At 44.9% G+C, this 25,254-nt stretch overlaps 1 protein-coding gene across 1 annotated transcript in view; it reads right to left on the bottom strand.

Moving 5' to 3' along the window:
- The window catches only part of LOC126252744 (attractin), a 272,729-nt gene extending 249,540 nt beyond the window's left edge, over positions 1–23,189 (bottom strand). Inside the window, exons 1-2 of the mRNA XM_049953646.1 lie at positions 22,938–23,189; positions 13,511–13,714 (exon numbers count right to left, since the gene is read on the bottom strand). Of these exons, the coding sequence (XP_049809603.1) occupies positions 13,511–13,714; positions 22,938–23,176 (443 nt within the window). The 5' untranslated portion in view covers positions 23,177–23,189. The remainder of the gene's footprint in view (positions 1–13,510; positions 13,715–22,937) is intronic.
- Between the last annotated feature and the right edge of the window lie 2,065 nt (positions 23,190–25,254).

The following is a 25,254-nucleotide window of genomic DNA, read 5'->3' as shown; positions in this document are numbered from 1 at the left end:
CTTCTGTCCCAACAATTTTTCCACAGCCCATGTTTCGCTACCAGAGGGGGGGGGGGGAGAGAGAGGGGGGGGAGAGAGGGGGGAGAGGGGGGGAGAGAGGGGGGAGAGAGGGGGGGAGAGAGGGGGGAGAGAGGGGGGGAGAGAGGGGGAGGAGGGGGAGAGAGGGGGAGAGAGGGGAGAGAGGGGAGAGAGGGGAGAGGGGGGAGAGAGGGGGGAGAGGGTGGAGAGAGGGGGAGAGGGGGGGGAGAGGGAGGGGGAGAGGGAGGGGGGAGAGAGGGGGGAGAGAGGGGGGAGAGTGGGGGGAGAGTGGGGGGAGAGAGATGGGGGGGAGAGAGATGGAGGGAGAGATGGGGGGGAGAGAGATGGGGGGGAGAGAGATGGGGGGGAGAGAGATGGGGGGAGAGAGAGATGGGGGGAGAGAGAGATGGGGGGGAGAGAGATGGGGGGGAGAGATGGGGGGGAGAGAGATGGGGGGGAGAGAGATGGGGGGGAGAGAGATGGGGGGGAGAGAGATGGGGGGGAGAGAGATGGGGGGGAGAGAGATGGGGGAGAGAGATGGGGGGGAGAGAGATGGGGGGGAGAGAGAGATGGGGGGGAGAGAGAGATGGGGGGGAGAGAGAGATGGGGGGGAGAGAGAGATGGGGGGGAGAGAGAGATGGGGGGGAGAGAGAGATGGGGGGGAGAGAGAGATGGGGGGGAGAGAGAGATGGGGGGGAGAGAGAGATGGGGGGAGAGAGAGATGGGGGGGAGAGAGAGATGGGGGGGAGAGAGAGATGGGGGGGAGAGAGAGATGGGGGGGGAGAGAGATGGGGGGGGAGAGAGATGGGGGGAGAGAGAGATGGGGGGAGAGAGAGATGGGGGGAGAGAGAGATGGGGGGAGAGAGAGATGGGGGGGAGAGAGAGATGGGGGGAGAGAGAGATGGGGGGAGAGAGAGATGGGGGGGAGAGAGAGATGGGGGGGAGAGAGAGATGGGGGGGAGAGAGAGATGGGGGGGGAGAGAGAGATGGGGGGGGGAGAGAGATGGGGGGGAGAGAGAGATGGGGGGGAGAGAGAGATGGGGGGAGAGAGAGATGGGGGGGAGAGAGAGATGGGGGGGAGAGAGAGATGGGGGGGAGAGAGAGATGGGGGGGAGAGAGAGATGGGGGGGAGAGAGAGATGGGGGGGAGAGAGAGATGGGGGGGAGAGAGAGATGGGGGGAGAGAGAGATGGGGGGGAGAGAGAGATGGGGGGGAGAGAGAGATGGGGGGGAGAGAGAGATGGGGGGAGAGAGAGATGGGGGGGAGAGAGAGATGGGGGGGAGAGAGAGATGGGGGGGAGAGAGAGATGGGGGGGAGAGAGAGATGGGGGGAGAGAGAGATGGGGGGGAGAGAGAGATGGGGGGGAGAGAGAGATGGGGGGGAGAGAGAGATGGGGGGGAGAGAGAGATGGGGGGGAGAGAGAGATGGGGGGGAGAGAGAGATGGGGGGGAGAGAGAGATGGGGGGGAGAGAGAGATGGGGGGAGAGAGAGATGGGGGGGAGTGAGATGGGGGGAGAGAGATGGGGGGAGAGAGAGATGGGGGGGAGAGAGAGATGGGGGGGAGAGAGAGTGGGGGGGAGAGAGAGTTGGGGGGAGAGAGAGTGGGGGGGAGAGAGATGGGGGGGAGAGAGAGATGGGGGGGAGAGAGAGATGGGGGGGAGAGAGAGATGGGGGGAGAGAGATGGGGGGAGAGAGAGATGGGGGGGAGAGAGAGATGGGGGGGAGAGAGAGATGGGGGGAGTGTGAGATGGGGGGTGAGGGGAGTGGGGGGAGGGGAGAGGGGGAGAGGGGAGAGGGGGAGAGGGGAGAGGGGGAGAGGGGGGAGGGGGAGAGGGGGGAGAGGGGGCAGAGGGCGAGAGGGGGCAGAGGGCGAGAGGGGGAGAGGGGGGTGGAGAGGGGGAGAGGGGGGTGGAGAGGAGGGTGGAGGGGTTGGAGGGGGGTGGAGAGGGGGGGTGGAGAGGGGGGTGGAGAGGGGGGGTGGAGAGGGGGGTGGAGAGGGGGGGTGGAGAGGGGGTGTGGAGAGAGGGGTGGAGAGGGGGGGTGGAGAGGGGGGGTGGAGAGGGGGGGTGGAGAGGGGGGGTGGAGAGGGGGGGTGGAGAGGGGGGTGGAGAGGGGGGGTGGAGAGGGGGTGTGGAGAGGGGGTGTGGAGAGGGGGGGTGGAGTGGGGGGGTGGAGAGGGGGGGTGGAGGGGGGGGTGGAGAGGGGGGGTGGAGAGGGGTGTGGAGAGGGGGGGTGGAGAGGGGGGGTGGAGAGGGGGGGAGGAGAGGGGGTGTGGAGAGGGGAGGGTGGAGAGGGGGGTGGAGAGGGAGGGTGGAGAGGGAGGGTGGAGAGGGAGGGTGGAGAGGGAGGGTGGAGAGGGAGGGTGGAGAGGGAGGGTGGAGAGGGAGGGTGGAGAGGGAGGGTGGAGAGGAGGGTGGAGAGGGAGGGTGGAGAGGGAGGGTGGAGAGGGAGGGAGAGGGAGGGTGGAGAGGGAGGGAGAGGGAGGGTGGAGAGGGAGGGAGAGGGAGGGTGGAGAGGGAGGGAGAGGGAGGGTGGAGAGGGAGGGAGAGGGAGAGGGGGAGTAAAAAAAAATTCACTTTAAGTTCAATCAACAGAAGAGAAAACAGATACTTGGTGAAAGGTGAACATAAATTTGGGGATTCCATCAGGAAATGGTGAACCATCCTAGGTTGAGGGCAATGAGCACAAAGTGGTGGGGAGGACCACTTAACATTGTTAATTGCGATAACTAAAAAGACAGTGCCCATTACTCAACATAGCTAAAATGATCTCCTCACGACAAGAGGGCCGAGGCGAGGTGGTCCAAGCTGATGGGAGGCATTTAATTTGCTGTAGCTTGTTCCCATGAAGGAAGGACCTGTGGTGATGTTGAAGTGACATCACTTGCCGACAGATGGCAACACACAGATCATCAGAACTAGCAGGCTGAGGTACCAGGACTGCAGACTTTTGCAGCAGCATAAGCAGCCTCATTTCCTGTCAGACCGATATGACCAGAAACCCACATAAGCATCACAGTGGCTCCATCAATAGTGGGCAAGGGATGGACTGTGTACAGCATACAGAGGCTCAGAAGGGCCCTGAGAGAGTGAGAACAGATGATGCAATTGAAAAGCCTGTGTCTTCAGATGTACTGTGTGGCCTGAAACAGGGCAAAGATATCTACTGGAAATACTGAGCAGTGTTCTGGAAGCAGATACCGAAAGATGTCAGTGCCTACGACAAAAGCACAACCGACACCACGGTCAGTTCGGGAGCCATCAGTGTACACAAAGATACTATCGCGAAGTTTCGTGCAAAGGTTGTGAAACTTAGGGCAAAAGAGCGAGGTTGGAATAGTGTCCCCCCCACAAAGCAAATGAAGGCCAAAGTGAACACAGGCCGCTGAACAAAGCCAAGGTGGTAAAGGGTTCTCCTCACGACATCGGGAAAGTGGCAGGTATCATGAAGTTAAGCTGCTGGAGCAAGAGCCGAAAGTGAACTCCAGGGGGTAACAGAGAAGAGAGACATGCTTCAAACTGGCGATCAAATGAATCATCAAAGAAGGAGACATAAGATGGATGGCCAGGCACGGCAGACAAACGGTATGCATATCTGTTGAGGATGAAGTCACAGCGGTATGACAGCAGTAATTCAGCAGCTTCTGCATGCAGACTCTCAACCGGGCTACTGTAAAAGGCACCAATGGCCAAACAGATGCCACGAAGGTGGACTGTATTGAGACGGCGTAAGATGGATGGACGTGCGGATGCATAAACAAAATCCCCATAGCCTAGTTTTGAACGGACAATGAATCGGAGGGTGGTCTGATCCGCTCACCAGGAAGTACCACTGAGGACATGTAGGCCATTGAGGGACCACGTACAGCAGGGAGCCAGGAAGGACCAAGAAAGTTTCCTATTGAGCATGAGTCCCAGAAATTTCATAGTTTTAACAAATGGAAGAGCAACGTATCCAAGACATAAAGATGGTGGAAGAAACCAATTGCACCGCCAGAAATTTATACAAAAGGTTTTGTCAGTGGCAAAGTGAAAGCCACTGTTGATACTCCATGACTCAAAATGACTGCGACATCCCTGAAGACACCGCTCAAGAAGACCATGGTGAACTGCAAAGATAGGCCATAACAGGGTTAATGGCAACAGCAAAGAGAGTGACACTCAGGACGGAACCCTGAGGCACGCCATTTTCCTGGATAAAGGTGTCCTGATAATGCAGAACCCACACGCACCTTGAAAACTTGGCCATTTAAAAATTCCTGATGGAAATGGGGCATATGACCACATAAGCCCCACGTGTAGAGAGTACGGAGGATACCAGTCCTCCAGCTGGTGTCTTAGGCTTCCTCCTAATCAAGAAACGTAGCCACAGTCTGGTGTTTCCACAGAAAACCATTCATTCATAACATGGGTTTATGGGTGACGAGACAGTCAACTACAGAATGGCATGCTCGAAATCCACATTGTGCAGTGGTCAGTAAATTGCGAGTCTCAAGCCACCATTCCAGCCGGTCATGAATCATATATTCCATCACCTTGCAAACACAGCTGGTGAGAGAAATCGGGCAATAACTAGAAGGAAGGTGTTCATCCTTACTGGGCTTAGGTATGCGTATGACAGTGGCTTCACGCCAGCGCCTGGGGAAACATGCCTCTGCCCAGATGCGATTGCAAGTATGAAGGAGAAAGTGCTTGCCCGCCAGAGAGGTTCTACAACATCTGAATGTGAACATCGTCCAACCCTGGGGTGGAGGATTGGGATGAAGTGAGAGCATTATCTAGCTCCCTCATAGTAAAGGCAGCATTGTAGCACTCATAATTCTGAGTAGAGAAGGATTTTGTCTGAGCCTCTTCCACTCGTTCCTGATTGAGGAAGGTAGGGTGACAGTGGGAGCAGCTGAAAATCTTCACAAAATAATGGCCCCAGGTGTTGTTGTTGATGTTGTTGTTGTTGTTGTTGTGGTCTTCAGTCCTGAGACTGGTTTGATGCAGCTCTCCATGCTACTCTATCCCGTGCAAGCTGCTTCATCTCCTAGTACCTACTGCAGCCGACATCCTTCTGAATCTGCTTAGTGTATTCATCTCTTGGTCTCCCTCTATGATTTTTACCCTCCACACTGCCCTCCAGTACTAAATTGGTGATCACTTGATGCCTCAGAACATGTCCTACCAACCAATCCCTTCTTCTAGTCAAGTTCTGCCACAAAATCCTCTTCTCCCCAATTCTATTCAATACCTCCTCATTAGTTAAGTGATCTACCCATCTAATCTTCAGCATTCTTCTGTAGCACCACATTTCGAAAGCTTCTATTCTCTTCTTGTCTAAACTATTTATCGTCCGTGTTTCACTTCCATACATGGCTACACTCCATACGAATACTTTCAGAAATGACTTCCTGACACTTAAATCAATACTCGATGTTAACAAATTTCTCTTCTTCAGAAATGCTTCCCTTTCCATTGCCAGTCTACATTTTATATCCTCTCTACTTCGACCATCATCAGTTATTTTGCTCCCCAAACAGCAAAACTCCTTTAGTACTTTAAGTGTCTCATTTCCTAATCTAATTCCCTCAGCATCACCCGACTTAATTCGACTACATTCCATGATCCTCGTTCCCCAGGTGTTGGAGATAGCAATAGGGTCCACTATGACATCGACAGGCCACGAATTGGGCATTGGCCATTGGTCCCCAGAGAGCACTGGAGGTTGGCCCACACGATGGAAGAGGGAGCGAGACTGTTAAAAGAAGTAGTAAATGAAATCCAGCTAACGTTTTTGCTATCCCGAAAAAAAAGATGACACTGTGCATGCAACTGTTTGTAATGAATGCAGTTTGCCACCGTAGGATGACAGTGAAAAACGTGGAGAGCACGTCTCCACTTGCGAATGGCACTGCGCCATGCCTCAGTCCACCAAGGGACCGGGACACGGCGTGGTAAAGAGGAAGTGCAATGAATGGAACTTTCTGCAGCAGTGAGGGTAACTTTTGTAAGATATTCTACCTGGTCATTACAAGTGGGGTAATGTGGTTTGTCGAAGGTCGCTGGGGAGGAGTAAAGCCTCCAGTTGGTTGTGCATGTAGGTGGGATAGGAGTCAGCAAATGGATAGCACACGGGAAATGGTTGCTCGACTATGTGTCAGAAAAAATAGACCCCTTGAGACAATGGCAAGCTGGACAGAGCAGAAGGAGAGGTCCAAATGGGAATAGGTGAGTGTGGTGTATGAGAGGAACTTGGATGTTCCTGTGTTAAGGCAGATGAAGTTAAACTGATTGAGAAGGTTAGCCAAGCACGCACCTCTGCGACAGGTTCTGGGCGAGCCCAAAGGGGATGGTGCACATTACAGTCACCCAGCAGCAGAAAGGGATGAGGGAGTTTCCCAATAAGCAGGAGGAAGTCTGCCCTCGTGACACCGAATGACAGAGGGATGCAAATGGTACAAAGGGAAAAGGTGATGTGAGGAAGGAAAAGGCGAACTGCAACAGCTTGAAGCCAGGTTGTCAGAGAGATGGGTGGACTATGAATGTCAGCCCCGATGAGCATCATGACTCCCACACAAGATGGAATGCCGTCCTTGGGGGAGGGGGGGGGGGGGTCAAAGTGGACTGGGAAGAACTTTGGGAGCTCAAAACGGTCGTGAGTATGCAATTTTGTTTCCTGGGAGCAGAGAACAAGCAGATGCTGTGATTCTAAGAGCAGCCGTAAGTTCTCTTTGTTGGATCGAACAATGTGATTGTTCCATTGGAGGTGAGTCAGGACAGGGAAAGGGGAGGAGGGAAAAAATGAAGGATTGTCACCTAGGAGGCTGCCGAACACCAGCTTTGTAGACTCACGCACAGAGATTAGAGGATCATGCTCCATGAGATCTACAGAAGCATCATCATTCTTCTTCTGTCGGTCTGTGAAGTCCAGGGCAGAAAATGGTTGGCGGTGTGCACCAGCGACATGGACATTGGCCGGACGAGTGCATCACATGGCAACACCTTTGGAGAGGATCTCTGAGTTGGCTAAGGAGAAGACCGTTTGCCTTTGTTCGACTTCTTGGAGCCTTCCCAGTTGGCCGAGGGAGACTCAGATGTTGGTTGGCTGGAGGGACATAGGAAGTCTTTGTGGGAGTATTCCTCCTGTCGCTTTCTGTTGACCTGATTTCCTGGATTTCCTGGAGGAGATGGGGCAGCTACCGTAACACTAGGTGATTTTACAACCACAGTGTTGAATGGTAAAACGAAGGGTTTTCAACTAGCCAAGAACTTGCAAGCGACCGGGTAAGGCACTTCTTCCTTCAGCCGGATCTCCTGCACAGCCCACTCATCAAGATACATGGGACAAACTCTGACGGCAGTGGCATGGTCACCATTGCAGTTGATACAGCGGGGAGGAGGTGGTGGACAATCACACTCGTAAACAGCCCTACAATAGGTGATATATTTGGCCAGGTGTCGACAGGGCACTCAAGTGTGGTTGTAATGATGACACTGGTAGCAGCACATCGGGTTCGGAATGTACGGCCTGATGGTGATAATTTTACAACCTGCTTTGAGCTTTGATGGAGGCATCACTCTATCAAAAGTGAGAAAAAGATTGCTTGTAGGCACTATGGAGACAGCTACCATTTTCATCACCCAATGGACTGCAGTGACACCCAGATCAGAGAGGTATGTTTGGATTTCTGTCTCAGTCAGACCATCGAGCAGCCTAATGTAAATTTACGCCATGGGTAGAATTCAGCATTTGACACGAACAGGATAGTCGCGGAGGAGAGAAGCTGCAATCAGTTGTGCTTGAGAATCAGAAGTGGTCTACAAAAACCAAAGTCCCATTGCATAAACAAGAGCAGGATTTCACAGGGCAAGCATTTGCATCAACTCCTTTCTCAATAATAAATGGATTTACTGAGGCAAAGGACTGACAGTCTTCACTATGTGAAATCATGAGGAACCGTGGGGCAGCCGGGAGTGTCTTTGAATCGTCTGCCTCGTTCCATTTACGTTTCACAGACGTTGACTGTAAAGAAGGTGACTGGCTCATTGCAAGAAAATCCCCCCTAACTGCCAATGTCTCCGATGGCACACTCCTTCCGACTAGGGGACTCCTTCAGAAGGGGGCGCATCCATCTTAGGTGATTGCTCATAGCTCAGGTCACACCTCCCACACATCTGACAGTGGGACAACTGGCAATTTGGGAAGGTAGATAGCTCAGGTAGTCACCCCTCCCTGGGCCTGGCCTGTACCAGAGAGTACATGAGAACCCTACCTGTCAATCCAGAGCTAGGAATTATGCATTACCCAGTTACCTGTTATGCGTCATACGCATGGGCTGGAAGGTGGAGGAAGGATATGGGAAGGAGAATGAAGAAAGAAAAAAGTAACAAAAAACACTGTAGAGACTTTTCTGACATCAACCACTGAAAGTGCAGAACACATTTCCAAAAACATGCCAGACATGTTCCCCAAGGGAGGGGAAAAAGAACAGCAGGAGGCTAGACATGCAGCACAGAAGGGAAAAGGTGCTGCAAAGGCTGGGGGGCCGAGTTAGCCAATAATGAACCTGCCAAAGAGCAGTGAGCCTCTTGGGGAGTGAACTATTGTTGATGGTGTTGGTTCGCTGTTCATTCTGATGAGAACAACCCTTTCACTGAACTGTTCACACTTTGCCCAACCTTCCTATTCATGATGAATTCTACTCTCCTTATACCATTTTATGCTCCTGTTGACATTACTCTATACTTGTCTAACCAGAAATCCTTGTCTTCTTTCCAAGTTACTTCACTGACCCCCACTATATCTCTACAGAGCCATTGCATTTCCCTTTTTCAGTTCTTCTAGTTTCCCTAGGGATGTACCGCCACTGCCTAAATTTTGATAAATAATCAGCATTGGCAGCCGAAGACTTCTGGCATAAGAAGTCAGCCTCATTCTGCCAACGGCCTTGTCAAAGAGGGCGGAGGAGCGGATAGAGGTTCAGGGCACACTCTTGTCCTAGGGGTGGGAAATTGCCCCTAAAGGCGGAAGAATCAGCAATGATCAACGACACGAGGATGCAGAAGGCAATGGAAACCACTGCATTAAAGACACGTAACATGACATGTGGCCTGTAATTGAAGAAGTGTCATGATGACCTCTCCATTGGCAAAAGATTCCGGAATAGTCCCCCATTCGGATCTCCGGGAGGGGACTGCCAAGGGGGAGGTTGCCATGAGAAAAAGATTGAATAATCAACGAAAGAATAACGTTCTACGAGTCGGGGCGTAGAATGTCAGAAGCTTGAACGTGGTAGGGAAACTAGAAAATCTGAAAAGGGAAATGCAAAGGCTCAATCTAGATATAGTAGGGGTCAGTGAAGTGGAAGGAAGACAAGTATTTCTGGTCAGATGAGTATCGGGTAATATCAACAGCAGCAGAAAATGGTATAACAGGTGTAAGATTCGTTATGAATAGGAAGGTAGGGCAGAGGGTGTGCTACTGTGAACAGTTCAGTGACCGGGTTGTTCTAATCAGAATCGACAGCAGACCAACAGCGACAACGATAGTTCAGATATACATGCCGACGTCGCAAGCTGAAGATGAACAGATAGAGAAAGTTTATGAGGATATTGAAAGGGTAATGCAGTATGTAAAGGGGGACGAAAATCTAATAGTCATGGGCGACTGGAATGCAGTTGTAGGGGAAGGAGTAGAAGAAAAGGTTACAGGAGAATATGGGCTTGGGACAAGGAATGAAAGAGGAGAAAGACTAATTGAGTTCTGTAACAAGTTTCATCTAGTAATAGCGAATACCCTGTTCAAGAATCACAAGAGGAGGAGGTATACTTGGAAAAAGGCCGGGAGATACGGGAAGATTTCAATTAGATTACATCATGGTCAGACAGAGATTCCGAAATCAGATACTGGACTGTAAGGCGTACCCAGGAGCAGATATAGACTCAGATCACAATATAGTAGTGATGAAGGGTAGGCTGAAGTTCAAGACATTAGTCAGGAAGAATCAATATGCAAAAAAGTGGGATATGGAAGTACTAAGGAATGACGAGATACGTTTGAAGTTCTCTAACGCTATAGATACAGCAATAAGGAATAGCGCAGTAGGCAGTACAGTTGAAGAGGAATGGACATCTCTGAAAAGGGCCATCACAGAAGTTGGGAAGGAAAACATAGGTACAAAGAAGGTAGCTGCGAAGAAACCATGGGTAACGGAAGAAATACTTCAGTTGATTGATGAAAGGAGGAAGTACAAACATGTTCCGGGAAAATCAGGAATACAGAAATACAAGTAGCTGAGGAATGAAATAAATAGGAAGTGCAGGGAAGCTAAGACGAAATGGCTGCAGGAAAAATGTGAAGACATCGAAAAAGATATGATTGTCGGAAGGACAGACTCAGCATACAGGAAAGTCAAAACAACCTTTGGTGACATTAAAAGCAACGGTGGTAACATTGAGAGTGCAACGGGATTTCCACTGTTAAATGCAGAGGAGAGAGCAGATAGGTGGAAAGAATACATTGAAAGCCTCTATGAGGGTGAAGATTTGTCTGATGTGATAGAAGAAGAAACAGGAGTCGATTTAGAAGAGATAGGGGATCCAGTATTAGAATCGGAATTTAAAAGAGCTTTGGAGGACTTACGGTCAAATAACACAGAAGGGATAGATAACATTCCATCAGAATTTCTAAAATTATTGGGGGAAGTGGCAACAAAACGACTATCCACGTTTGTGTGTAGAATATATGAGTCTGGCGACATACCATCTGACTTTCGGAAAAGCATCATCCACAGAATTCCGAAGACGGCAAGAGCTGACAAGTGCGAGAATTATCGCACAATCAGCTTAACAGCTCATGCATCGAAGCTGCTTACAAGAATAATATACAGAAAAATGGAAAAGAAAATTGAGAATGCGCTAGGTGACGAGCAGTTTGGCTTTAGGAAAAGTAAAGGGACGAGAGAGGCAATTCTGATGTTATGGCTAACAATGGAAGCAAGGCTAAAGAAAAATCAAAACACTTTCATAGGATTTGTCGACCTGGAAAAAGCGTTCGACAATATAAAATGGTGCAAGCTGTTCGAGATTCTGAAAAAAGTAGGGGTAAGCTATAGGGAGAGACGGGTCATATACAATATGTACAACAACCAAGAGGGAATAATAAGAGTGGACGATCAAGAACGAAGTGCTCGTATTAAGAAGGGTGTAAGACAAGGCTGTAGCCTTTCGCCCCTACTCTTCAATCTGTACATCGAGAAAGCAATGATGGAAATAAAAGAGAGGTTCAGGAGTGGAATTAAAATACAAGGTGAAAGGATATCAATGATACGATTCGCTGATGACATTGCTATCCTGAGTGAAAGTGAAGAAGAATTAAATGATGTGCTGAACGAAATGAACAGTCTAATGAGTACACAGTATGGTTTGAGAGTAAATCGGAGAAAGACGAAGGTAATGAGAAGTAGTAGAAATGAGAACAGCGAGAAACTTAACATCAGGATTGATAGTCACGAAGTCAATGAAGTTAAGGAATTCTGCTACCTAGGCAGTAAAATAACCAATGACGGACGGAGCAAGGAGGACATCAAAAGCAGACTCGCTATGGCAAAAAAGGCATTTCTGGCCAAGAGAAGTCTACTAATATCAAATACCGGCCTTAATTTTAGGAAGAAATTTCTGAGGATGTACGTCTGGAGTACAGCATTGTATGGTAGTGAAACATGGACTGTGGGAAAACCGGAACAGAAGAGAATCGAAGCATTTGAGATGTGGTGCTACAGACGAATGTTGAAAATTAGGTGGACTGATAAGGTAAGGAATGAGGAGGTTCTATGCAGAATCGGAGAGGAAAGGAATATGTGGAAAACACTGATAAGGAGAAGGGACAGGATGATAGGACATCTGCTAAGACATGAGGGAATGACTTCCATTGTACTAGAGGGAGCTGTAGAGGGCAAAAACTGTAGAGGAAGACAGAGATTGGAATACGTCAAGCAAATAATTGAGGACGTAGGTTGCAAGTGCTACTCTGAGATGAAGAGGTTAGCACAGGAAAGGAATTGGTGGCGGGCCGCATCAAACCAGTCAGTAGACTGATGAAAAAAAAAAAAAAAAAAAAAAAAAAAAAAAAAGTTTCCCTACCGCTTTCAAACGTCTGACATTCAACATCCTGACTCACAGAAAGTTACTCTTTTGTTGATTATTCTGCCATTTTCTCATGGTCAATTCCCCTTCGGCAGCCCCTCCCAGACATCTGAATAGGGGTCTAGTCTGGAAGCTTATGCCAATGAAGAGATCATCACGACTCTTTTTTCAATTACAAGCCATGTGTCCAGTGGATACACATAAGTGTGTCTTTAATGCATTTTTTTCCATTGCTTTCTGCATCCTGATTCTTCCGCCTTTGGGGGCAGTTTCCCACCCCAAGGCGAAAAGAATGCCCTGAACCTCTGTCCACTCCTCGTCCCTTTTTGAAAAGGCTGCCGGCAGAATGAGGGCGACTTCTTATACCCAAAATCTCTGGCTGCCAATGGTTGACGATTTTTATTCGAAATTTAAGCTGTGCAAAGCTCGAACCCCAGACTTTTGATTACTAGTTAAAGATGTTAGCCCTAGAGCACAGGTGCACTCCATGTAAGAGTACAAAACCCAGCATAAGTGAAACAAATTAAAGAAATAAAATTTATAGTAAACATTCTCAAGTATCTTAACTTCTATTCTGGTGGCCAAACACCGCTGGACAAGTTTGAAAAAATGCTAAGCAGTAACTGTGCCTGTGGATCTTCCCAACAATGCTCACCCAACAGAAATGAAGAAAGAAAACATGTGAGCACAAGAGGGCATGCTGTTTCTGCACACTGTCATCTAACAGGAGGTGACTAATAACTGCCTTTCCATGCTTTTTGAAAGACTTTTTCTGTCCAGTTCTGCCTTCACTTTGTTCTTATTTGCTTGTAATTTTAAGACTAAGTGTATATTTTCATGCTTTGCCTGACTATTGGCCTTGCTTCAGCAGCAGCCTCATTTGTCGACAGATTAGAACACTTCCTCAGGTTCACACTGTTAATCTGTGGAACAACTTATGTTCCATTTTATCTCCATATTATCCATGAGCAAGAATCCAAAGACTAAGCATACTAATGCTATGCTATGCTGACAGTGCGTAAGATGGCGCCTGTCAAATACTTCATTTACATTCCTCTAATGTCCAACAGATAACTGTGTGTAGTAGGAACTTGCATAAAGAATGGACATGTTCAAAACTAGACACCAACAGCCCAAATTGTCATTACAACTGAGACAGAAAAACAAATCTATTAATAAATGGAAGAAACAGTCTCTTCACTTCATTGTAACCATTCTCTGAAGAGCCAATCATCCTCACTTACAGTTTGTAGCCACAGACATAAACAATTAAAAACAAGTCAATCGATAATTAATCTTCTCGCATTTCATTCTTGTGCTCAGCACTGAGAGTTACACTCTACACTATTGCAGAGAATACTTACCTGAACACAGCGAGCAAGGGCGCATCGACACTGTCGCCATCAAATATATACAAATGATCCCAGCCGCATTCAGTGGCAAACTCCTCGAGATGCAATCGGATTGTGGTATTGGGTATACCACCTGCATCTACAAGCCAACTACATTTCACATCAATTGAGTAATTTCCATGACCATCATGTATATGACCTGATGTGTCTGGTAATCTAAAAATAAATTCCAACAAGCATAACTAAGTTAAATTATTCATTCAATAAAAAGTAATGTTTTCTGTATGAACAACTATTGTAAAGACGAACAATGCTACAACACAGCTTTGGTAACCAAAGACCACGGCCAGAAACAAGTAAGGGGGAGAGAGGAGGGGGAGTGGGGAGTAGTAATATGAAAAATACAAAAGGAAGCAAATGTCAATGACAGGCAACTCTTCTCACTATCTTTCTCTCCCTCTCCTGCTCTGTATCTAACACAGTCCATTATAAATGGTGTGACAGAAGGTATTTTTTGCACCTTCATTAAGGTTTTTTCCCAATTCATTCACAGACTAAACGTAGGAAGAACAATTCCTTCAACACTTAGGCATGAGCTGCTGCTAATATAAATCTGTCTTAACTGCATCTACCTCTAAACCCCTACTCCCCAAGTCACCTTATAGAGAAAGTGTGTCACAGGTACCACTATCATCTCCTTTCCTTCTCACTTAATTTGCAAGTTGTCCACCGGAGAACCTACTATTGGTAGGCCTCCATATTTACTTGAATTTATGTACGTTTCCATCATGAGATCGCAAGATTTATGCAAGAGCAAGCCAGCTACTGTTTGACTCTTCTTGACATATTTGCTCTAGGACTGTTAACAGTTACTCATGCACAACAAAAACAAATCATACAAAACCCAACTCTCACTTTTCTCAGATGATATACTGTAAGCCATGAATCAAGGCAGTCAGATAGACGTAGTATTTCTTGATTTCTGAAGAGCATCAGCCTCAATACCACACCTATGATTATTGTCAAAAGTACAATTATGTTTGCTATCAAGTGAAATTTGTGACTCGACTGAGGATTTCTTTTGTGAGAAGGATACAGCTAGTTATCTTGGATGGAGAGTCATTCACAGATGTAGACATAACTTCGGGTGTACTTCAGGGAAGAGTGTTGGGTCCCTCGCTCTTCATGTTATATATAAGGGGCATTAAAAAAGAAATGAGCCAGAGGCATAATTACAGAAACCAGTACCTGTATGTTAGAAGTATTGACCCTGGCTGTTGACGCACTTGTCCCACTGTGACACAAGGCAGTGAATGGCTGTCTCATAAAATTCCCGGGGCAGTGATGTTAATCAGTTCCACACACACAGTTGGACATCGTCGTCCGAGGTGAATCGTTTGCCCCTCAGAGCCTTTTTAAGGGGACCAAAAATGGCGTAATCACAGGGAGAGAGGTCCAGACTGTATGGAGAGTGGCCGAGAACCTCCCATTTGAATTTATGCAGGAGTGCCGTGACTGTGTTGGCCATATGAGGCTTTGCATTGTCGTGGAGCAGAATGACCCCACTGGTGACACTGCCTGGTCGTTTTGATTTGATCACTTGGCAAAGGGTGGTCAAGGTTTGCGAGAAATGCTAGGCATTCACTGTTGTCCCATGCTGCAGGAAGTGAATCAGAAGTGGGCCATCTTGGTCAAAGACGAACGTCAGCATAACCTTTCCTGCACTCATGTGGATGGCCTTGGCTTTTTTTGTTGGTGGTAACCCTGGATGCTTCCTCTGGAGACTTTGTTGTTTTGAGTCTGTTTCGAAGCGATGACGCCATGACTCATTTCTGGCGACCACTCCTGCCAAGAACGCATTCCCTTCCCGAGCATAGTGCTGCAGATGAGCAAGACAGTGGGCCACTGACATGCTTCCTGGTGTGGTTGAAGACTGTGGGGGCCCCGATTGGGCAAACACTTTGCGCATGTGCAGTTGTTCCTTCATGATGGTGTGAACACTTCTGATGCTCAATCCGACCATGGCAGTTACAGCTTTCACTGTCACTCAGTTGTCCTGGGTAATGAGCGCATCCACCAGCTGGACGATGTCATGGTAATGCAGTAGGGTGCTCCAGATCGTGCATCATCAGCTAACGACACCCGTCCTTCCCTGAAACACTTGTGTCATGCCTTCACCCTTGCAAGGGACATGCAATGTTCACCATACACTTTTCACATTTGTTCATGAATGTCCGTTCCTCCTACTCCTTCCGCTGTCAGAAAATGAACACCTCTTTGCTCTTCTTTTGAGGCCTCCATGTCACTGTTTGCAATGCGACTGACAGCGTTGGATGATTGACGCATGCTGCTGCTAGCTCTGTATAGTCATGTGATGTGCACGCATGCCCTCTAGCGACGGGCTGTGAACTTCCATGCTCTGGTCGGAACCACACCTCGTTACACACGCCACTATATTAATCTCCTGTCACTGGTTTGCGGATTCCAGACTCCGGCTTGTTTCTTTTTGAATGCCCCTTACATTAACAACATTGCCGACAATATTAACGGTAACCTCAGCCTTTTCACAGATGATGCTGTTATCAACTATGAAGTAAAGTCTAAAAAAATCTTGACAAATTTTCAGTCAGATCCCGATCTCTTCACAAAATGAAAAACTGTGGTATCCTATAACAACACTATCAATGAGTCACAAATGGAATCAGTAAACTGTACAAATACCTGGATGTTACCCTTTGTAGGGACATGAAATGGCATGGTCGCATGGCCTCACTCATGGACAGAGCAGGTAGCAGATTTCAGTTTACTGGTATAATACTAAGAAAAATGCAACCAGTCTACAAAGGAGATTGCTTACTAATCACTCATCTAATTCATCCTAGAATGTTGATGATGTGGTGTCACTGCCAGACACCACACTTGCTAGGTGGTAGCTTAAATCGGCCGCGGTCCATTAGTACATGTCGGACCCGCGTGTCGCCACTGTGTGATCGTAGACCGAGCGCCACCACACGGCAGGTCTCGAGAGACTAATGAGAACTCGCCCCAGTTGTACGACGACGTTGCTAGCGACTATACGGACGAAGCCATTTCTCTCATTTGCCGAGAGACAGTTAGAATAGCCTTCAGCTAAGTTAATGGCTACGACTTAGCAAGGCGCCATTAGCCTCGAATAGCTTGTATATAAAGAGTCACTTGTATCGCCACAATCTCCAGATGTCTCATCAAGAACGATGTATACAAGGATGTATTAAAAGTTAAGTATATTCCAAAGATACGTATTTTCTTTATCACATTCATTAAGTCTCCTGTTTCAGACCTCACTCCATCCTTCGTGAGTTAGCACGTGCATCTTGGCCACCTCTTTCAATTAGTGTGCGTAGTGTTGGCAAGTCTGCCGACACTACAGATGAAGTGTGCCGGACCCATACCAAATATGACTAAGAGGGGATACTGAATGCATACAGAGAAGGGCAGCACAAATGGACATATAGGTCTGTCTGATCCACGGGAGAACATCACAGAGATGTTGACGAACTGAACTAAGGACGGAAGAATGGATGTAACACCCTGTCGACACCGAGTTTATTTGAGATGGAGCATAACTGATATACTTATCAAAACATTATCTAACCAGTACTTTGGTATCTGGAATGATGATAAAATCAAGCAAGGGCAGCATATCACTTTGTAATTTGCATCTCACTTGTGATGTTTCGAAATGAATGTTGCCTTAGAAATTAACAATGTTAGAAGGTTGGCACAACTGTACTTGAGCATATGTTGCATTGGGGAATCCACTAGTTTCCGGACCCATGTTTATTTAGGATTATTTGATACTTCCACTCCCACTTTCATTTGTACCTGTAATAGTCGAACACCCTGTATAGATCTAGTGATCCGCCCATCTGTCCTCAGAACAAACTTGACAACATGACTTAACATGTGCCTTTTTCCAATCCTTTGGAATGCTTTGGTGCTCCCACAATCTACAATGAATTGCTGCTAGAAGGGTACGAATTTCTTTCACATAATTAATATTACATAATAATACACATATTCTATAAGCTCCAATTTCTTTTTTTGTTGAGTGAAAACAGTTGCCTTCAAAGTCGATAGACTTGGGCAAACACATGTCAAGGAGTATTTTAACAGTGGGTAGCTGGACTCTAATGCAAAAGATCACTGGCCATCAACGCTGGGAAAACAGCAGTTGGTAAGCAGCCGCACCATCAAAAATCATCTCCTCCCTAAGGAGTACCACATCTACAGCTTTGCACTTTTACACACATCTACTCAAAGCAGGACACATGGGACTAAGATTCAGTATGGCTATAACAAAAATGCCAATGTATGTTGAAAACATGAAAAATTCTCAGCTGGACTAATGAATGAATCACACGTTGGTGCACACATAAAACACTGTAGAAGGACAATGGAAAACCTCACGAGCCAATAACATTTACTTGCTAGCACGTTCATCAATACAGTCCTTCATTTCATAAATCTCAAACTATGTCAAAACAGTTTGAAGAACTCTCTATCATTTAGTATCAACATCCTGCTCCCCCTCCTCCCCAAAAAACTAACTGTAATTCTTTGAACACACCATGCTTTCGAGGAAAAAGTGCATACTGGATCCAGATATGGCCGACCTTCATTTATGAACATCTCTTCAGATGCTCTAAAAGACTTCTGGATTCTCATGGAATCGATGCCATGCATCAGTGCCATCATTAAAAAAATGTGTAAATGAGAGAGTGAACTGCTCATATGAAAGTGAATGATGGGACTGGCTGTCTTCCTTCCCCATCCCTATCCTAATTGCTTTGTGTTCCACCTCTAATTATGTTAAAAGAAAGTTTAATCACAGATCATCAGCCTTTCCTTTCTTCCCATCTACACAAACCTTGAAACTTCCTTTCACACTGAAAATTTGTGCCAGACACACTCAAAACCAGATTATTAACTATCTTATTAACTAAATGGAAATATAGAAGCATCCGATTCCACCCGTCTGCTTTGACCCATGACATCACAAATATGGCGGAAACGACCATACACTACGACTCCAATATGGCGCCATTGACATCATCACGTAAACATGACTACAAACACGAAAATACATTGAAAAACAAACACACACGTTCCACAAAAAACCTAATGAAACTAACGGGACAAGTGTGAGAAATTGGGGGTTTTTGGGTGGAGACAAAGTAAATATAAACAAATTTAGACACACACCACCATACCTAATCACACAAAACGACGAAATAACCCGACAACACAAAACTCCCCAAATTCCACTAAACACAATATCCTCTGAAATCGGACACTTCCCTTGACCTATATAGCTCAACAGCAGCTCCTGAACCCACACATTGGCATCGAACACATCCCTTGATCTATATAGCTCAACATCAACCCCCGATCCCACAAATAACACTTCCCTTGACCTGTATAGGTCAACAGAAACTACTGACACCAAATCATGAAACCCAAAACTACAGCCACGTCCACAATCATCACTACCTCAAAAGACACAACAAACCAACAAAATTAGAATCTAACACTTCCCTTGACCTGTTATCCTTACGACATCTCCCCATACAGCCATCCCTGGTCCGAGACGCCGGAACTTTAGTAAGCCTCATTTCTTCACCACATACCTACTGAACACTTCACGGCTCCATCCAAAAATCTGAAGAGTTGAGGAAATTTTATTAGAGACAACGCACTGTCCCCCATCATCGCCAACAACCGAAAACTGTTGACCTTGTCAGTCATGTCCATACCTACCAAAGACATAAAAAAAAAGCAATTTACCAAAATTCACACACGACGAACAGAAAAAACTACAATAACATCGAAATAACAAAGCTAAAATCATTAACTCACTGAAAAATATTCCGCTGAAAGCACAGTCCCGATAACACACACGTGCAATGCTATCACGCAAATGAACCCCATAACCACTGACCGCAACAATTCGCCACCTATAAAAATGCCACACACGCAAACTAAACCAGAAACATCACCTAACTCACCACCAGAGAACACCACAAATCATACCACCATGACACCTACAAACATGCCACTCTCAAAAACTAAATTCCGCACCGTCATGACATCACAAACCACAACAGCCTTATGTCATGTGTCAAAGCCGACAGTTGGGATCGGACGCTTTAGTCGACCCAACTAAATTTTCCAAGTGAGAGTCAGCATCCAACCCAAAGCTTCAATTTTTTAGTGACTGTAATTTTATTAGCACCTTAATGCAAAACATTTTTGGGTATGTACACTATTATCATTCTTTCATTCACTGCTGAATAAAACCCTTTCTTCACTCTTCAATGTAAATGTTATGTATTGGACCCTCCCTGCATTTTTCAAGGTGGCACAGAAGTAAAAATTAGGCTTCACTATATGTCAATCTCTTGCCACAACCAGATTTTCTAGTTTCACATGTGTTGGTTTCACCAACTCACAACCAAATTGTCACCTTTCTACCTAATCCAGGCCTCAGGATGCACCACAGATCAGTTGGATGCAATAGGTAACTTTGGCTGGTCTTCAAATACCATGATCTTAAACTTTACATCTGGAAGTATGCACAACCTTTTTCATGATGTCCACTCATCTTCTATCAGGCCATTGCCAAGGTCATCTATCGCAAGAAAAACAGAGAAATATTTCCTTAGTTTGTCTTTTTGTTAGTCTGATGTGTGTCCCTGATACAATAAAAGCAATGCTAATCTCCATTACTTTCCTCTTAGCATGATTACTATACAACATCTTGTCTGTAATGCGGTCAATTTTCAACCCTGTATGGAATTTTTCCATTAATTACTAAAAGTGGTCACTTGTAATGTGCAAATAACTCAGATATGACCTATAATACAAAAACAGGCCTATAGTACAAAATACAAACACATAAGACTTGATGGAGTGGATATTCTGCAGCTTCATCTTTGAAGTCTGTCATGAACTATAAGTTACTGTTTTTCTGCTTACTAATTCCATGAACTGTTCACGTGCCTACTATTTCCAACTGATCACCATAGTCTTAGAGTCATTTTCCATAAAGCATGCTTTGGATAATTTCTCTATCTTCAAAACTGTTAAGAATACACTTTAAAAGCAGTGATTAATTACAACGACTCTAATATGCCAAAGAAAAAGTTTATGATATAAAATGCTTAGCACGAGCACATCCTTCCATGTAATATATAATATTGTTAAATTTTTTAGTATTAAATATTAAAAACTTAAAAAACAATACTTTTCTGGAAACTAATAATTCGGAGAGTCAGATCAAAAACAATGAGGGCTAGGGCCTATACTGAAGAGGGATACTTGGCGATTTCATAATTAATGAGGATGATAAAATAATACAACACAGCACATACACAGTTAACACTATCAGTAATACTTCTTGGGCAGACACATTAGATTCGCACAGACATATCAAAATATATACCCGAAAGAAAAGAACACCAAGGAAGAATAGATGAGTCATGTCTGCAAAAGTAACTGTCACTTTACAGCTTTGGAATAGATGTAGAATAACATGTCACAGTAAAGATGTCAGCTTTACTTTGTTACCTTTATAACAGCTTAAACATAACTAGCTGATCAATCCATCGTCAATTCTGAAAATGATTCTGTGGGTGCAGATTTTTCATAAAGCATATACTCATTACTATTGTAGGCCTATTTGATTAACAGATTAAGATGCACACTGCAATAGTACTCTACCAATGAAGCTTAAGGTCACTGTGACACACTTTAAAAAGGCTACCAATTTCTGTAAACATTACTTTTTTGCTTTGTTATGAACTGGTAACAACCTGAAAAGCTTTGGGCCTCTATTACTTTGTGTCTGGCCACTGACAGTCTTGCTGATATGCAAACAATAACAATGTACGTAGCATTGTCATTGCCATTATGTAGACAAATGATGTGCTGTTCATTTACTTCATAAAATAGTTAAACTATCAGCAATGTGAAAGTTGGTTTGAGCACCACAGTATTAGGCACTGTCCTATTGGAGTGGTGTGGCATTGCCTTCCTCAGACCTTTGAACTCACTTAGCCAGCCAGTTATAGGAGGACCTAAAGTTTAACATGGTCTTCGGTTCACAACGCCACACAGTATTTTCCACATTAACAAACATTTCCAGAGGTGAAACAAGTGATGAGTGACAGATAAAAATGCCAGTCGACTGACTGAGGAATGAACTCAAGACCTCTGAATCTAGGAAATGGTGCTCAACCACTGAGAGACACAATCTTAACATATGCAAAATCTTTAAGAGTCCATTAATTACATGTCATTTCCATTTCACAGATACTTCATATAAAGCATGAAATATACAGGTAACGCCAGCACAGTGCAAGGAAAAAAACTACTCCACTCCTCGTCGCAGTCTATATTCTTGATAGAGACTGCCACTCATCATATGTCACTGAGTTAAGGATTAAGGGGAAGAATCCAAACAATATTTTTCAGTACTCTGTAACTAACTGACACGCACACACACACACACACACACACACACACACACACACAAAACGAAAACCTGGATATACTTTTTCCACAGATCAATTGGGGGATATGAGAAATATATTTATCTAAAGGTACCATCAGAGCATTTTTTTTCGCCAACTGGTAATCTTAGGATACAGCTTGGTGTATTTAGCCAAAGAAAATGAAAATACATGAAATTACACAGATGGCACTTAGTGCACAGAACTTAATATTAACGCGACCATGAGACTAATCTTTGAAGAGGACACATATGCTCATGTCTGGAGATGCCATTAACCACTGTAATGTTTGTTACCAGAAAAAATAGCGGTGACCAAACAGTTGATAGCAATTAAAATATGTCAACTAGATTCAGTACATTCCTTTTCTGTATATTACTTTTCGCGGGAATTATACTTCTAACAATACTGGGACGTGTTAAGGTCAATCATTTGTCCTTATACATAAACTTTGATATTCACCTCACAATGTAAATAATGTAGGTCAATAACATCCCTTATACCACTGACAAGTAAACAGCAAAAGTAGATAACTGCTATTTTTAATACATACTTTTTTCCGAAATTTGCCGCCCTAAAACACTTTAAATATGAGTTTTCTTGAACGAAACAAATAGTGACAAAACTATGTCTTAAAGGCTAGAGATAAAGGAAAAAACTATAAAAAAACGATAACACCATCTGCTTTCTTACGGAGATAAATGACACACTCTCCTGGTTGCTTACTACAATTCCAGTGTAAATTTATGTTGGCCTACACGTATTACAGACCTAGTTTTGCAGTCATTTACACACCTACATTTGTTGCATGAGAAGCAAGAAGGCAGAGGATAAGCATATATAAGTTAGACTATTTCGTTATTAATAAGCACTTTCTCTATTCTTACCGCACTTTTCCTCCACAAAATTGACAGGAAGGTCCTTGCCACCCATCAAAACAAACACAACCTGTGCCATTCACACATTCCCCGTTCACACACTGTGCACCAGTACAGTTTGTACTCGAAGCTAAATTAAATACACTTGAGTACACTACAATCATACTAAACACTCCACTCGTAAAAACACATTTTCGGCGATATTTCGACTTAAACAGGAATAAAAACATCTGCAAAGCCGCTGCCATCTTGCAACCAACATTTCTGCCATAGATGTAAGTAGCTGTGCCACTACGAACCCGTTAAAAATCAGTATCCTCCAACGATCTTTACTGTAAATCTCAAAACAAAGTGCAATGTCTCTGTAGTTTGTATTGCTAATATTGCCAACGTGCAACGAATTTCGTAATGGTTTATGACTACAAAACGTGGAACGAGATGTGGCACAGCTTAGAAGACGGCTATACACAATAAAAATTGAATTTCATAGTGAGAACATTTCCTGCGGGATATAAGATCTTACTTAAGGTTCATGGAATTGAAACTATCGTAAAATTGTTAGCTGTGAAGCCTACAATGGAAAATCAACGGGGGACTCATTATCTACTTAGACTTGGAGCTTGTGTAATTTCAGTGCTTTAGTCGTTTTCACATGTTATCCCGAGAAATGTTCCTTTTTGTTAAGCGAATCCATGGTGTCTTCATTGGTCATCAGACGCAAGGTGGTTCTAAAGGAGAGATTGGCAAACTAAGCACTGCTTTGGAATACTTTTAGAGGGAACATTTTTATAAGGTGTGTGCCTTGTTTGATGGAGGAAACGCCATAGTCAAAATGAATGAAAGTTACTAGCAAACGATTTATTTATTTACATTTTGTTTGCTTGGAGTCATCACAATGATGGCTTTAGCAAACCTAAAAAATAACAGTATAATAATATTTATATTTAAAAAATATTGTACATACCGGTCCTACAGGGGTTGCTTATATCTGTTTTGTAGATTCACTAGCGTAAGGCCCGCTGCTTCGCTCTCTTACACTGTGTAGTCTGCACATATTATTGTTTTGTTTATTATTTTTCTGTAATCGAATTTAATTTGTATGTTTTTACTCCCATTGCACATGTGTAAATCTACGCATTGTGCAGAACAGTGTATTTAATCTACCCAAACTAAGCTGCTACAGGTTGTTAAAATATAGTAAAGCAGTTCTGCATATAAAATTTGCACATTAAAAAAAATCGAGTTATATATTCTTATGGACATTGTCCACTTCAGTACAGTCATATTTTAACAGAGGTTTAATGCAAGCATGTTGAGATTAATAAGGCACAAAATTTTCGCTGAAAATGTGAAGGAATATTTTTTTGATTTTGTTTTGATTTCTCCTTTCTCTGCTATTCGCTATTCACCAGCAGTGGCGATTACATATGAAAGACATTAACTCAAAAACAAAATAAAAAAACTCACACAACAGTGAATCACTGCACTCTTGATGTTTTGCGGTGTGCTGGTGGCTGAAGCGGCGGCAGCTGCGGGCTAGTACCTTCCCTCAGCTGGACTCCTGTCTGCAAAGGGTGGGAGAGGCAGCTAGCTATCAGAAAAGGAGCGAGTACGATTTTACTGTTTGGGTTGCGTGCTTCACAAAACAAGGCGCCACAGTACATCAGTGCTAACGGGCTTCCTCCTTTCCCGCTGTAGTTCCGCTAATAGGACGAGTCAGAATTTTCGCGCTGCAGTTGCTACATACCCGTCGGCCCCGTGCTGTCGGAAGTGTACAGATGTGCTAAGGTTACGCGCGAGTTAATGTTAGTACGGAAGGTGAGTACACAGTCTTGCTGCTGTAAAGTAGCACTGACAAGACGAAATGACAGACTGTCGGGGTCAGATGGCCTTTAACGAAGCTGTGTGGTCTGTTAAACTGTGGAGGGTGTAAGACGAAAATAAATTAATTGATGTCAAGCACACCATTGAAAATGTTTTGCAGTAGATGAGGAACGACATTTGGAGTAAGTTTCACGCTATAGTCCACGTTTCAGACGAAGAACATAGTAATTTCATCCAATGTAAACAAAATGGTTGCATCCTTGTTTATTCTATCTCCACCATGAGAAAACGTGTGTTGTGTCAAACAAGGGCGCCCATACTCATGGGTAAGAGGTGGCCGCCCCATCACTCTTGGGGAAAGGGAAAAACATAATGTAATCAAGTGTGTTTTCATTCAATGAAATGATTTAAAAGTCGGTGTGGCGCAGGTATACAATAGGGTCGTAACTGACACTTTTTTTATGGCTGTTTACAAGGGGCCATTCGTCTTTCAAAATGTTAA

Source organism: Schistocerca nitens, chromosome 4 (genome assembly GCF_023898315.1).
Source record: "Schistocerca nitens isolate TAMUIC-IGC-003100 chromosome 4, iqSchNite1.1, whole genome shotgun sequence".
NCBI lineage: Eukaryota > Metazoa > Arthropoda > Insecta > Orthoptera > Acrididae > Schistocerca > Schistocerca nitens.
This window is presented reverse-complemented; position numbering and strand designations above follow the sequence as displayed.